At 38.1% G+C, this 15,336-nt stretch overlaps 1 protein-coding gene and 1 long non-coding RNA gene across 4 annotated transcripts in view; both read left to right on the top strand.

The window, feature by feature from the left end:
• Positions 1-13,157, top strand: part of LOC309613273 (uncharacterized protein) — a 105,517-nt gene extending 92,360 nt beyond the window's left edge. For 2 of the 3 annotated variants that reach the window (XR_014235620.1, XM_082359906.1), the window contains one exon: positions 2,394-2,566. Coding sequence is in view for 2 of the 3 variants with exons in the window: in XM_082359906.1 (XP_082216032.1) it covers positions 2,394-2,414 (21 nt within the window). In the remaining variant the exon portion in view is untranslated. Of the gene's footprint in view, positions 1-2,393; positions 2,590-10,137; positions 10,181-11,491 lie in introns of those variants that run through there. The other variant, XM_082359908.1, reaches the window with a different exon arrangement.
• Positions 1-15,336, top strand: part of LOC309613562 — a 200,006-nt gene that overhangs the window by 106,094 nt on the left and 78,576 nt on the right. The window lies entirely within an intron of this gene.

Below are 15,336 nucleotides of genomic sequence, written 5' to 3'. Positions count from 1 at the left end.
AGAATAACTAGGCTTAAATGACTAATAAGATCCTAAGAGGAAATACTAATTAAAAATACTTAAAAGTGGAGATGAATTCTACTGTAGCAAATAAACATAGAGATTAATGACTCTTGTATACCAGTAATAGTACTTTATGGAATTAAAACTGATACCCAAAAGATTTATCTGAAAATGAAAGGCCATAAAATTTGACCACAATAAGTATTTATTTGTGCACCTACTATGTGCCCAACCACTCTGCTGACTACCCAGGACTAGGTAGGAACTCTTCCTACGAGCTTCCCTAGCACCTTGTACTAACACTCACTGTTGCTTTTATAAATGATCAGTTCCAGTGCCATCTGGTATATCTAACCTCCTCACAGTCTGTAATGCTTATAGCTAACATTTATACTGAATTTATTTTGTGCCAGGTTCTGGGTGTAAGCACTAAACATGTATTAACTTATTTAATCTTTACAGCAACCCTAGGAGATAAGTACTTATTACTATCATTATCCCTATTTTTATATACAAAGAAACTGAAGCACAGAGACATTAAATAAATAGCCCAAGAAATTTTTCCCAAACTAGGAGTGAAAGGAAACTTTCATAACCTGATAATAGACATCCTCAAAAAACGAAAAGAAAAAATACCACAAATATAATTCTTAATAGTGAAATGCTGAAAACATTCCCATTAAGATGAGGAACAAGACAAGGACGGTCATTATCAACATACTTTATTCAACTTGGGACTGAAGGTATTGGTCGGAAAACTACAACATAATAGGGACTTCCCTGGTGGTCCAGTGGTTAAGAATCCGCCTGCCAATGCAGGGGACACGGGTTTGAGCCCTGGTCTGGGAAGATCCCACATGCTGTGAAGCAACTAAGCCCTTGCACCATAGATACTGAGCCCGGGTGCCTGGAGCCTGTGCTCCTCAACAAGAGAAGCCACATCAATGAGAAGCCTGCACACTGCAATGAAGAGTGGCCCCCACTCGCCGCAACTAGAGAAAGCCCCTGAACAGCAACAGAGACCCAACACAGTCAAAAATAAATAAATAAAATACATAAATTTTTTTAAAAGTACAGCATAATAAAGACTGGAAATACAGCAAAAGCTGGAAAAAAAATTGCCCAAGGTCACAGAGCATAAGATGGAGGAGCTAGGGTTCAAACTCACGTAGACTTGCTGGAGTCTATATTCCTTATCACTCTCCTGTGTGGCTCTCTGTTAAGTCTCTTTCTTGCCCATCGTTGCATCCCTAGTACTGGGTATCATGTCTGGCCACTCAGCTTCCTTGTTTGCTCCCCTTTGATCTATTCTCTGCACAGCCACCAGAGTAATATTTAAGAACCATTCGATCAAATTACTATCCTTGTCAAAACCCCCAGTGACTCTCCATCTCACAGAATAAAATCCAAACTCCTATGAGGTGTGATGCAATCTGGCTACTGACTACACAACCTCATCTTTACCATTTCCTGCCTTATTCACTCCCATCCACCTACAACATTCTTCTTGCTGCCCCTACAATACAGCAATTCCTTCCTGCCTCTGAAACTAGAAAATTGCTCTTTTCTCTGCCAGTGAGATTCTTTCCCTGGCACTTCTTTTGCCTCACTTGATATCTCTTCTGAAATACCATCTTCTCGAAGGGGCCTTTTCTGACCACCCTACCTATTAGAGTCCACCCACTCCCAGTCATTGACTTGCTCTTTCCCCACTCTTAATCGTTATCCAAAATGTTACACAACAATGCCACTTTCATGATGGCAGGCAATTTATTGTCTTATTCACTATTGTATCTTGAACGCCAAGAAGAAGTACCTGTTTCCTAGTACGCATTCAGTACATATTTGGTGAATGAACATCTGTCTAGTAATAGATATAAAATTTTTTGAGTGAGTGAATAAATGCATGCAGTCTTGTAGATGAAACACATAATTTTAATACAATGTGAAAATGTTTATGAGTGCACATAAGAGAGATTCCTAGTATTTCTGGAAAGAATGGTGCCGAGCTGAGTCTTGACAAAACAGTAGGAATTACTTAGGCTTAGAATGGGTGAAAAGGGCCTTCCAATCAAAGGAAACAAGATGCACAATGATTTGGAGGTGTGAAACAAATATTATGCACTACATAGGGTAATTACAAGTAGTTGGGGTACTCTAGAGCCATAAAGTATAAAGAAACAAAAATAATCCTGGAAATACAAGCAGGGGCTTCTTCATCTCTCTTCAACATTGAAATAAAAATGTAAAAAAACACAATCAACCAAACAAAATCATCTTGTATTTATAAATTAATGAATGTATTAACATGTAATATATTAATGTATAATGTAGTAATATATTTTAAAAAGCTATTATTAGTTCTCACGCTTTTTTTTTTTTTTTTAAAGCCAGATACTCAGAATTACTGACAGCATCCAGACAAAGAAAGAAAAAGGACATCTGAGACACAAGGGCACTAATTACAAACTGCTAGTACATGAGCAACTCAGGTTACTCCTGGATGATGAACACTTTCTGGAGCTGTCACCCTTAGCAAGCCGTGACTTACCTATGACACTACCTAGAATGCAGGCAACTTCACTGGTGAGATGTCTCTTGCCCCAATTATTATTTCACTGAGAAGAGAAGCAAGTCTTTATTTTCTTGTTGGTTGTTGATTTCTCTACTAGAGTAAGCTTCTTCAGGGCAGGGACTTTACATATTTTGTTTATCACTGCATCCCCAGCACCTAAAATTAAATGAACATTTGTTGAATGAACATATGGATATCCAAGTGGAGGTGCCTAGGAGTCATTTGCACACATGGGTACAGAGACGGTTCATTGGACTAGAGGGTAAATAAAGATTGTGCGTGTTGAAATGGTCCCCAACATTGCCAGTGGCTTTGTGGATTAATTTTATATGTGAACCTTAAAATTACAGATAAAGGAGGCAGAAGTTAAATAAAAAGAAGACCTGGACTAAAAGTCAAAGAGCTCAGTGAATGAGGGAGAGTAGCTAGGATGTCTGTAGATGACATCAATAATTTGGGATAGAGAGTGGTATAGATGGATATCAAAGTGGTAAGTGATTCAGCCTGAGTATGGAAAAGTAACAATGCACAAAAGGATATGGGAGAACCTGGACTCTGTGGTATTTGGAGTGAGAAAATAAGCAGCCTTAAGAGGACTTAGGGGAAGACAAGTTCCCATGGGGGATTCAGGTTTCTGGTAAGACTAGAAAGGTGAAGGAACATCCTGTAACTAGGTTGGGAATATAAAAGGATTGTTGCAATGAAATCAAGAGTTTTGTAGAGCACTGAGAAGTAGGACAGCTATGGAAAGAAGAATCAGAGGTGAGGAAGAGTATAGGATAGTATAGAAAGGATAGCACATAAGGGAATAGTGGATTACAGAGCCTTGCTTTTTGGCCAGTTACCAAAGATGGCAGAGATGAAGGGCACAGTGGCATTGTTCTTGAGTGAGGGACCATTCTTAACCTGCAACCATCTCCCGAAGTGTTAATTCATTCTACAGGTATTTATTGAGGATTTGCCAGCTGTGTTCTAGTCAATGTTAATACACAGGAGAGTAAAATGACTCTAGCTCTTTTTCTAGTGGACGCTATAGTGTAGCAGAATAGATGAATTTAAACAGATATTAATGTAATAGCAAATATCATAGATCCAATGAAGGGCATATGTAGAACGTAATGAGAATTTAAAATAAGGGAATCTACCTTAATCTAGAGATTCAGGGAAACTTAATCCTAAAATATGAGTAGTGACACATCAGATTATAAGAGTAGACAAGGGGGGACTTCCTTGATGGCACAGTGGCGCCTGCCAGTGCAGGGGACACGAGTTCGAGCCCTGGTCCAGGAAGATCCCACATGCTGTGGAGCAACTAAGCCCATGCGCCACAACTACTGAGCCTATGCTGTAAAGCCCGTGAGCCACAAGTACTGAAGCCCACGCACCTAGAGCCGTCCTCCGCAACAAGAGAAGCCACCCCAATGAGAAGCCCACGCACCGCAACAAAGAGTAGCCCCTGCTCGCTGCAACTAGAGAAAGCCCGTGTGCAGAAATGAAGACCCAACACAGCCATAAATAAATAAATAAAAATTAAAAAAAAACAATAGACAAGGGAAAAGTCTCTGAGGCAAGGTGGAACTGCCTGGTACAGTAATACATAGTGTTCTGTAAAATTTAGTACTCAGTAAAGCTTCAGTACTCTGTCATGTTTTATAACGTGGAAGAGTGTTTCATGTCATATGTGGCATTGGGTAAAGTCCTTAGTACAAGCATTTAAAGTGCTTTCAGGTGCTGTTGTCAGATATACATTCTCAATAGGTTGGCTTTGACATTTTCCTTCAACACCATAGGTATGTCTTTCCTACTGATATAGGAAATTGAAAGAATTGTTTAACCTCTGATTGAATTTAATCAGCAGTCTACTGACTACAAAATGTTGTACAAGATACAAAGATGGTCACGAGCTCAATGAAATTACAATGTTATTGAGAACGCTATGTATTAAAATAATGAGAGAAACATGATCATACAATATAACAATATAGTAGAGATTACAAAACAGTGCACAACAAACAAAGGACATAAACAAGAGATACTCTGGAGTCTTTGGATGGAGATAATACTTTCTCCTGGAGTTGTCTGAGAATCCTTCATGATGGAGTTGAAGCTTGAGATAGTCTTTGAAATATCTCAGAAGAAAGGCCATAGCCAGATATTTTGATCTTGAAGTAATCCTCTTAGAGTTTGTATTATTTAGGATCATTTTGGTTGCAACTAATGGAAAATATAACCCAAAGTGGCTTTAATGATAAAGGAAATATGTTAGCTAACAAAACTAAAAATTCCACTAGTAATGATGAGATCAAACGTAGTTTGATCAAGGACATGGATATATTTCTTTTCAATTATCTTGGCCCTCATCTTCTTTATCCTCAGACTGTTTTCCTTCATGGTTGCCTGATGGCTGCCCTCAGCAATAAGGGCTACATGCCTCTTTGTTCACACCAGGGACAGAGAGGGAGTCTTTTCCACAAGGGTCCTGAGCTTTGCTCTGATAAGGTCATCTTACGTCCTTTCGCGATGGCCATGGGAATACTCTGTACTGGTTGTCTTTGGTTTGGGTCACATACCCATTCTTGAACCAAGCAGCAAGGGAGGGAGGATTAAAAACTACATCTTAAAAATAACTGAAGGGAGTGGATAAATTGGGAGATTGGGATTGACATATATACACTACTATATATAAAATAGGTAACTAATAAGGACCTACTGTATAGCACGGGGAACTCTACTCAATACTCTGTAATGACCTATATGGGAAAAGAATCTAAAAAAGAGTGGATATATGTATATGTATAACTGATTCACTTTGCTGTACAGCAGAAACTAAGACAACAGTGTAAATCAACTATACAATAAAAATTAAGAAAAAAATACTGAAGCTGGTTGACCATGTGACAATTGAGTTCATTGTGAAATGACCAGTAATTCCAAGCAACAGCAATCTACAAACCAGTATTTTTGAACACTGGCTACTTGTCCAGGCCTTTGCTGCTCTGTTATTCTCAGATTCATTTCTATTCAATAGATATGTATTGCATGCCTGTCATGGCATTGTGCTAAGTGCTGAGGGATATGATATCAGGAATGAATCAGTTCTTATCCCCATCCACCAAAGTATATTGTATGGGTGGGGGAGGGCAATGAAGTGTTACGATAAGAGTAAAGACCATGAAGAGCAGGGTGCTGTGGGGGAGAGGAGGTGCTAGAGGGAACCATTCTCAGAAAAAGTACTAGGGATAGGGGAGAAACATTTTAAACATGTATAATAAAATTTCCTGCTTAATATTAGTGTGGATTTTTCCTCCTTAAAACAGAAGCAAAAAGTATACTGACATATTAAGGATTCATGTAACAAAATATATTTTGCCTTGAAATAATTTCTGATTTAGAGTTAGCTTTATTCTTCTAGTTAATACAAGCCAATCAGAAGTATATTTCAATTGAGTGTTGCCAAATTTTATTCCTTTAGTCAGAGTAGGGGAGGAAAAATAACTTTCCCTTTACCTTTCTGAATTCTTGGCTGAGACTCCTGTAATAAAATACAAACTAACAAGAGAAAAACAAACAAGTTTATTAGCATGTTTACTTCATGTACCCATGGGAGACACCCAGGAAAAATGAGTAACTCCCTGAGGAGGCTTAGAATTCAGAGTTAAGTACCATCTGAATAGGGAAAGGGTCAGGGAGATATAGGCCTCTTAGGGGAGAGTAAATGATTTAGAGGAAAGATGAATGGACCTTCAGAAGAATAGCTAGGAGGTATGATAGATTGTGGCAAAGTTTGTCTTGGTGGGGTGTTGACTTCTGGTCTCCTCTCCTGTGATCAGAGTCCCTTTCCCTGGTTGATGAAAGTTCCTGGGAGGGGCATTAGAACAGGGGAGTTCCTTTAGGAGGATCTGTCTTTAGGCAGATAAGAGGAGTTCAAAGAAAGATTCTCCCTGCATTTGCTGTTTTTCAAGTACCTACAGCTCACAATAATCAAAGCCAAAGTGGCATATTCTGTTACTCTTCATTAGTTAATGAAAAATAATCCTTCTCCCCCCTTTCTAATATACTATCGCTGGAGAGACCGGTATCACCAAAGAAATGTCTTTGCCTCTGGTGTTACGTTTGTGAAACAACCCCACTTCTCTTGCTCCTGCTGGGCTTGGGAAGATGCCTGCAAACAACTAAGCCATTGTGCTTTCAGGTTCTGTGAACACTACGTCACTCTGAGGGGAATAATACCCTCAGACCCATGGACAATTCCACCCCAGGGCCAGGACTGGGAAAATAGGGTTACATGCAGCTGAGTCTGTTTATTTCTTTCTGATAATCCTATATCAGCTTGTGCTGTGTTGCAAACAATCCCAAACTTGGTGGCTTAAAACAATAATTATTTATTTGCTTACTCTTCTGTATGTTAGCAATTTGGTCTGAGTGGTCTCCCTCACACGTGTGTTGTCACCTAGCAATCATATATAGCCTCACTTACTTGTTTGGCAGTTAACTGTCATCAGGGGTAATGAATATTGCCAGGCTTGTTCACATGGTGGTGGTGATAGGGTTCCTAAAAGTAGCAAGAGAGAGCAAGCCCCCAAAACCCAAGCACCTTTCAGGCCTCTAGTTGCATTGTGTTTACTAAAATCCCATTGGTCACAGGAAGGAACATGACCAAGCCCAGATTTAGAGGGTGGAGAAATACTCCATCTCAATGGGAAAAACTGCACAGTCGTTTCGCAAAAGGGTGTGGATAATGGGATAGGGAGAATTTCTTGCCAATTTTTACCACACATCTACCACACACCCAACAAATAGTCTCTCTGTTTTTTAAGAGTATAGTGTATAAGTATGCTTAACTTAAAGCCAGAGAATGGAGTAGAAGGAACTTATTCAGGTTGCCTGAAAAATCACTGTCAGCCCAGATGCTTTTCTGCAACAGGTGTTAATGGCTGAGCCAACTTTATATTATTTTGAGGGAGAAAAGGTGAACGTAGAGGGAGAGAATAGATAACAGCATTTGTGGATGAACACCAACATTTTTCTTGTTTTAAGATTCAACTAATTATACATTATCCTACAGGAACTGGAAAGATATATGGAGTCTGGTGTATGTTAGTAGCAAATGATGCAACAGGGAAAGATGTATCACTATACCCAATTATGGTGAAGAAACAACTGTGAGCACAAGATATGCAATCAAGAACCACCTTGCAATTGTGTACCTCATTGATAGTGGAGGAGCATTCTTGCTACTATGTAAGTGATAATCAGAATGATGAACTATTAGTCATTTGGTTTCTGTATAGATTCATATCAGTTATTATCATTGGACAGTGTTGATGATCTTCACTCATGGCAGGAGGTTCATAACCTTTGATTTCTGGAACATTGATGATATTCTCTCTCAGCTATGCTAATTCCTAGCTATGAAAGTAATTAAGGGGATTAATTTCTTTAACTCTGGGGTCTTTTTTCTTCAATAATATGACTGAGCTAACTAATGATAATGTAGTAATGTTTCACCTATTTGGAATTCTGCAATCAGTTTCAATAAATACTTTCTGAGTACTTGATTTGGGATAGGTATTTTGCTGGGGGCTGGGGATATAATGCTGAATAAGGTAAGCATGTTTGGAGCTTTTATTTTGGTAGAAAAGATATAGATTAATTAACTAATAATAAATATGTTAGCTATTTCAGTTAAATCAGCTGTGGGATCATGTACTAGGATATCTAACTTAGTCTAGGAATCAGAGATGTCCTTCCTGAAGAACTGATACTTTAGCTAAAATTGAGGGATGGATAGGAGTTAACTGGGTGGAGATGAGGACAAGGTGTAGGGGATAGAGATGAGCTTTACAGGTTAATGAAAAAGTATGTGGACAGACCCGTAGGTAGAAGAGAGCATATATATTTGACAAACTGAGAGTAGTCCACTGTAGCTGGATCAGAGAGAGCAAGGGAAAATGATGGCTGATGAGGCTGGAGGGTCTGGTGTGGCCAGATTGTTAAAAAATCAGTGAGATTGATAGGAAAGGTATTATCTTTTTTTGAAGATTGTCATATATATAGGAAGTGTAGACCTCAAAAAGTACGAAAAATCTCTGGCTGGACTCTGTATATCCCCTAGAGCAAGAAAAGTGTTCAAACTCTGTTTTTCATGGATTTGCTTCATTATACAGATAGCTGCCTAGTTTCTCATATTTCCCTAAACAAAACACGTGAATCGTTTTCAGTGTTTTGGTATTATAAGCAATGGTCCAATATACATATTTCTTGCAGAAATAGGTTGAATATTTTTGTAGAATAATTCCTAGAAGTGGAAGTGCTAGGTTAAGGTGTATGTGCATTTCAGATTTTATTAGAAGTAGATGCTTCACAAAAGTGGATATTCAAATGACCAGTATGCATATGAAAAGGTGCTTAATATTATTATTCATCTGGGAAATGCAAATTAAAGCCACAAGGAGATATCATCAACCCCCCAAGAGAAAGCCTAAAATTAAAAAGACTGACAACAACCACTGTTAGGAAGGATATTGTGCAACTGGAACTCTCATACATTGCTCGTGGGAGTGCAGATTAATATAGCACTTTGGAAGACTGCTTGGAAATATCTATTAAAGCTAAAGACATTCTATTGCTCAGTAATCCCAAGATGAGTATATATGGCCACCAAAAGACACATGCAAGAATGTTCACAATAGGGGCTTCCCTGGTGGCGCAGTGGTTGAGAATCTGCCTGCTAATGCAGGGCACACGGGTTCGAGCCCTGGTCTGGGAGGATCCCACATGCCACAGAGCAGCTGGGCCCGTGAGCCACAACTACTGAGCCTGTGCATCTGGAGCCTGTGCTCCGCAACAGGGGGTCCACGACAGTGAGAGGCCCGCGCACCGTGGTGAAGAATGGCCCCCGCTTGCCGCAACTAGAGAAAGCCCTTGCACAGAAACGAAGACCCAACACAGCCAAAAATAAATAAATAAATAAATATTAAAAAAAAAAAAAAAGAATCCGCCTGCCAATGCAGGGTACACGGGTTCGAGCCCTGGTCCGGGAAGATCCCACATGCCGTGGAGCAACTAAGCCTGTGCGCCACAACTACTGAGCCTGCGCTCTACAGCCTGCAAGCCACAACTACTGAGTCCGCGTGCTACAACTACTGAAGCCCGTGCACCTAGAGCCCATGCTCCGCAGCAAGAGAAGCCACCGCAATGAGAAGCCTGTGCACCACAACGCTCGTCGCAACTAGAGAAAGCCAGCGCACAGCAATGAAGACCCTACCCAGCCAAAAATAAATAAATTAATTAATTTTTAAAAATTTCTATTCACTTCTTCTGCCCATTTTTAAATCAGGTTGTTTGTTTTTTTGATGTTGAGTTGTATGAGCTCAGTTGTATGAGCAATACATTTATATGTATTGGATATTAATCCCTTATAGGTCATATCATTTGCAAACATTTTCTCCCATTCAGTAAGTTGTCTTTTTGTTTTGTTGATGCTTGTCTTTGCTGTGCAAAGGACCTTTTAATTAGGTCCCATTTGTTTATTTTTGCTTTTATTTCCTTTGCTTTAGGAGACAGATCCAAAAAAAAGTATTTTTAAGCAAAGGAAAAAGTGTAAGTACTTAGTCAGTTTTCCTTATGTTTATGACTGCTCCCATTTTTAAAAACTCTTGTCAGTAATATTTTGAAAGTATTTTAATATTTTAAAATTTAGAATAAAAATTTTTACCTTAGTTATAGTTTTAGAATGCTGAGTAGAAAATTTAAAGATGTATGACATAAGGTTAATCGTTTGTTTCAACTTACAAATTTTTGAATAGAAACTGATTCTTATTTTTAAAGTCTTAACTGAAGGCTTCTGAGGAACTTGTTACTTTATATCTGTTTGGTTCTCATCTCAGGCAGACATTTTTCCCATGGTGGTAGACTGATACATAGAACATAGTGTTAATACCTTCAATGAACATACCACAGGTAACTACACAATTTTTAACTATGTAGGATTAAAAAAAATACATATTTAATAAATTATTTAGATAACATTTTAGGTTCTATTTATAAAATTGCTACTTACAAATCATTTTAAATATTTGAATTTGTCTTTCCTTTGAAAACTCGTGTGTTTTCATTATAAAATTATCATAGTGACTGAAAAAAAAAATCAAAATTCTAAAAAATGAAAACAATCACCATATAATACTGATAAAACATTATTATTTTTCTGATACATTCCTTTCTACTATTCTTTTTGTATACATATGTTTACATAATTATAATCAGGGTATGCACGTGATCTTTGTAAGTTGTGTGTTTAACTTTACATCAACATCATCTGGATTTTCCTCATTTGCTATGTTATCTCCATAGTCATCAACAATGGCTTCATAATATTAAATTTTATAGATGTATTATAATTTGCTCAGTCATTTATCTTTTGTTGGAAATTTAGGTTATTCCTAATATTTCATTATAATAAAGTCATTTGATATGTTTTTATTCTCTGTGATCTAAATTTTAAAATTTTTATTGAAAATACTGACATATGATATGTTAGTCTCAAGTGTGCTACATAGTGATTTGACATTTGCACACATTATGAAATGTTGACACATTTTTTTAAAGGCTAGATTACTTAGTGAAATTATTGAATAAAAGGGTTATTAATTTCCTTATTTCTTTTGATATATTTTTACAAATTGTTTCCAGAAAGTTTATACCAATTTATACTCTCACCTATTCCACCAGAAATGTATGAGGGGACCAATTTCACTACGTTCTTACCAAGGCTGGGTATTATCATGTCTTAAAAGTTTTATTTTATTGTTTTATAAGATGAATTGTTCAGACATTGGCATAGAAGATAAATATAACAATATAATCTTAAGGCCTGAAAAATAATGACTTTTGTTTACTTCTCTCATTTAGTTTAGGTAGCAGTGGTGTGTGGTTCTTGTGTAGCAGGAGTTGCCTACATTCCTAGCCTAACCTGAGGAATGTATAATTGTAAACACAACTGAGTCTATGTTCCTAGCTGGGCCAGCTTTAGTAAAAGCTGCTACAGAAGAACATATCTCTGTTGAAGACCTGGGAGGAGCCATTCTGCATTCTTGGTAGGAAAAGAGATGAACAAATTAGATGTTCTCAAAAGGTACTATTCAAAACACAGGTAAACGGCAGGCTAGTTTCATGGAGACTGAGTAGTTATAATTTGAGCATTATAAAGATGGATCAATTCTTCTGACCAATTCATGCTGAGCATTATGCAGTGACCAACCATAACTCGGTGGCCTACCCTGGTTTAGGAATGTGACCCTGAGTTTCTCAAACAAAATCCAAAAGATTGAAATCATACAAAGAACAGACCAAGAATCTAAGTAGTCATCCCAAGATGTTACAAAAATAACAACAAATTAAAAACATAGTAAGCAGGAGAAAGAAAATAAATAATAAAAGCAGAAAACACTGAAATGGAGAAAAAGTATATAATAAAATGGACAGAGTAAAAAACTGTCTCTTTGAAAAGACTAGTAAAACTGATAAGTGTCAGATGAAAATTATGAAGACAAAAAGTGAGAAGTTATAAAAAAGTGAGAAGGAATGAAAAAGGGGACATTAAAAAGAACCATAAAAGTGCATTATGAACAAATTTTTGTTAGAACATTTGAAAATTTAAATGAAATAGACAGATTTCTAGGAAAATAAAACTTACCAAAAGTGAGAGAAGACATACAAACCAAGGAATTATATAACTGCTAAAAAAATTTAATGCATAATTAAACAGCTTTCCATAGACAAAACTTCAAACAGCATTACCAATGAGTTTTTCAAAATATATAAAGAAAGAAATAATGCATCTTACACAGCTTTTCTAGAAAATAGGGGCAAAAAGAACACTTACCAACTTTTTTTGTGACACCTATATAAGCTTATACCTGACAAGAACTTAAAAAAAGAAAACTCAGGCCCATCTTTTTAAATCCAAGTAAAAGTCTTAATAAGAAGTGAGACCTTAGGCGAGTCTCATAACCTCTTTGTGCCTCAGCTTTCTCATCTGTGAAATAGGTATTGGGGAAGGATAACATGATATAATACACTTACTAAATAAACCATTGGGACACCAAATCCAGAAATTTATAAAAAGAATAATAAAATATAACCAACTTGGGTTTATTTCTAATAATGCAAATTTAGAAAATCAGTTTTATTCATCACATCAACAAAATATAGAAGACACATCATATGTTGATAAACACCAAAAAAATCACTTTAATAGTCAACATCTATTCATAATAAAAACTCTTGGGAAATATGAAATAGAAGGAGACATCCTTAATCTGATAAAGTGCATTTATAAAACAAACAGACAAAAAAACTGTTAAAATATTTTAAAATACTTTGCTTATATCAGGCAAATTCATTTTCTCCAGGGAAGCTCATTGTTTAGTGCTTGAGTTAAAAATTTTCATGGTTATTAAGAGGCAAATTATACAGATCATATATCATCATCACAGATATTTAACGAATATTTACTGGGTATGTTTAAATGTGCTGGTCACATCATGAATTTTGAGTTTCTAGAGAGGTGAGAGAACAACTTGTTTAATACATCGTTTTTTTAAAAAATATGTATATATTTTATTTTTGTCTGCATTGGATCTTAGTTGCAGCACGTGGGATCTTTTGTTGCGGCGCGCGGGCTTCTCTCTTGTCGTGGCACAGGCTCAACAGCTGTGGCGCGCAGGCTTAGTTGCCCCCGAGGCATGTGGGATTTTAGTGCCCCGACCAGGGACCGAACCCGCATTCCCTGCATTGGAAGGCAGATTCTTAACCACTGGACCACCACGGAAGTCCCTACATCCAGTTTTATTATCTAAGTATTTTATTAGTTTGTTATTTTGGAGTGACATCAGAGAGTGTTGGATCAGGAATTAATAGTTTCCCCTGGTCAGGTGTTCTTGGAAATAATTGAAACAAATGATAAACTGCAAACAAATTTTCAGATGACTATATGAATTGCCCCAACTAAGCCAAGATGGTAACATTACCAGATATTGAACTCTTATTATGTGCCAGGACTTGTTCTAAATGTTTTATATATATTACTTTATTTAAAAATCAGAATAATCGTATGAAGTTGATACCATAATCACCCTCATTTTATGGGTGAGACCAAGGCACAGAATAGTTAAGTAACTTGCAAAGTCAGTACTAGTGAGTGTTGAAACTGGAGTTTAACCCTGGACAACCTGGCTTCAGAGACTGTGCTCTTAACCAGTATAATGTAGTACAGCGGTCCCCAACCTTTTTGGCACCAGGGACTTGTTTCGTGGAAGACAATTTTTCCACAGACCAGGGTTGCGGGGGATGGTCCAGGTGGTAATGTGAACGATGGGGAGCAGATGAAGCTTCGCTTGCTCGCCCGCTGCTCACCTCCTGCTGTGCTCCTAACAGGTTCCTAACAAGCCAGGGACCAGTATGGGGGGGGCACTGTCGGGGGGTTGGGGACTCCTGATGTAATAGTTGTAGCAGCAGCAGCAGCATCAGAGGTAGAATTAGTAGAGTGGTAGCAGCAGTTTAATATTGAGGAGCAGCAGAGCTGGTGGTTGAGAGTGACAACTCTGGAGCCAGACTGCCTTGGTCCAAGCCCTAGCTTTGCTCCTAACAAAGTGAGACCTTAGGCAAGTCTCATAACCTCTTTGTGCCTCAGCTTTCTCATCTGTGAAATAGGTATTGGGGAAGGATTGCATGACATTATACACTTACTCAGAATAGAGCCTGGCATGATAAGTGCTCAATGTGTTACTGTTAATATTTATATTATTGTATCTGTTCTGTACCCTTAAAAGAATAAGGAAGACCTGAACAAGAAATCCTTTTTTTTTCCCTTCACTCATCTTTAAAATCCTATCACATGATACTTTCTTAGTTTAGCATGCTTCTCTTCCTCCTCATCCTAGGATGCTTTTTTCAGGGAAATATGATTTGCTGGCTCCTGGAGATTTATGCCTCACCTGTCCAGGTATATTATACATTTCTCCAGAGTATGGTCAGCAACACATTGGAAATATTGGGGTTGGCAGATGATGAGACAAGTCAGTCTTGGTGTAGCCAGAATATGGAAACTAGACATGTATCCAGGGGGGCAGGCAGATCCACCTTGGGGGTGTAAAGTGGGTGTTTTCTCCACTGGTTAGAACCAGTTGGCCATCCACATGGACAGTTATGAAAGTCAGGGCAAGACTCAGGCAAAGAGAGTGGCTTCAGGACTGTGCTTTGATCCTTGAGAAGAAAGGGTGGAGGTAGAAAGAGGAGATATTGGTGAAAGCAGCTAATTGACTTGCTGAGACCGCGTTTCTTTGCTTACAAAAAAGCCAATTAAAAATTCAGTTCCGGTAAAAAAAAAAAAAAAATTCAATTCCTCAGTTATGCTGTCACCTGTAAAACCCATGAACAATTCCCAGGAATTAAAAATAGAATCTGGGGACTTCCCTGGTGGCGCAGTGGTTAAGAATCCGCCTGCCAACGCAGGGGACACGGGTTCACGCCCTGGTGCGGGAAGATCCCACATGCCGCGGAGCGACTATGTGCGTGAGCCACAGCTACTGAGCCTGCGCTCTAGAGCCCATGCTCCGCAACAAGAGAAGCCACTGCAGTGAGAAGCCTGCGCACCACAACGAAGAGTAGCTCCTGCTCTCAGCAACTAGAGAAACCCCGCGCGCAGCAAAGAAGACACAACACAGCCAAAAATAAATAAATAAATAAAATAGAAT

Source organism: Balaenoptera borealis (genome assembly GCF_965194805.1).
Source record: "Balaenoptera borealis genome assembly, chromosome: 1".
In the NCBI taxonomy this organism is placed as follows: Eukaryota; Metazoa; Chordata; class Mammalia; order Artiodactyla; family Balaenopteridae; genus Balaenoptera; species Balaenoptera borealis.
Note: the sequence above shows the minus strand (reverse complement) of the source record. Positions and strands in the feature narration are given on the sequence as shown.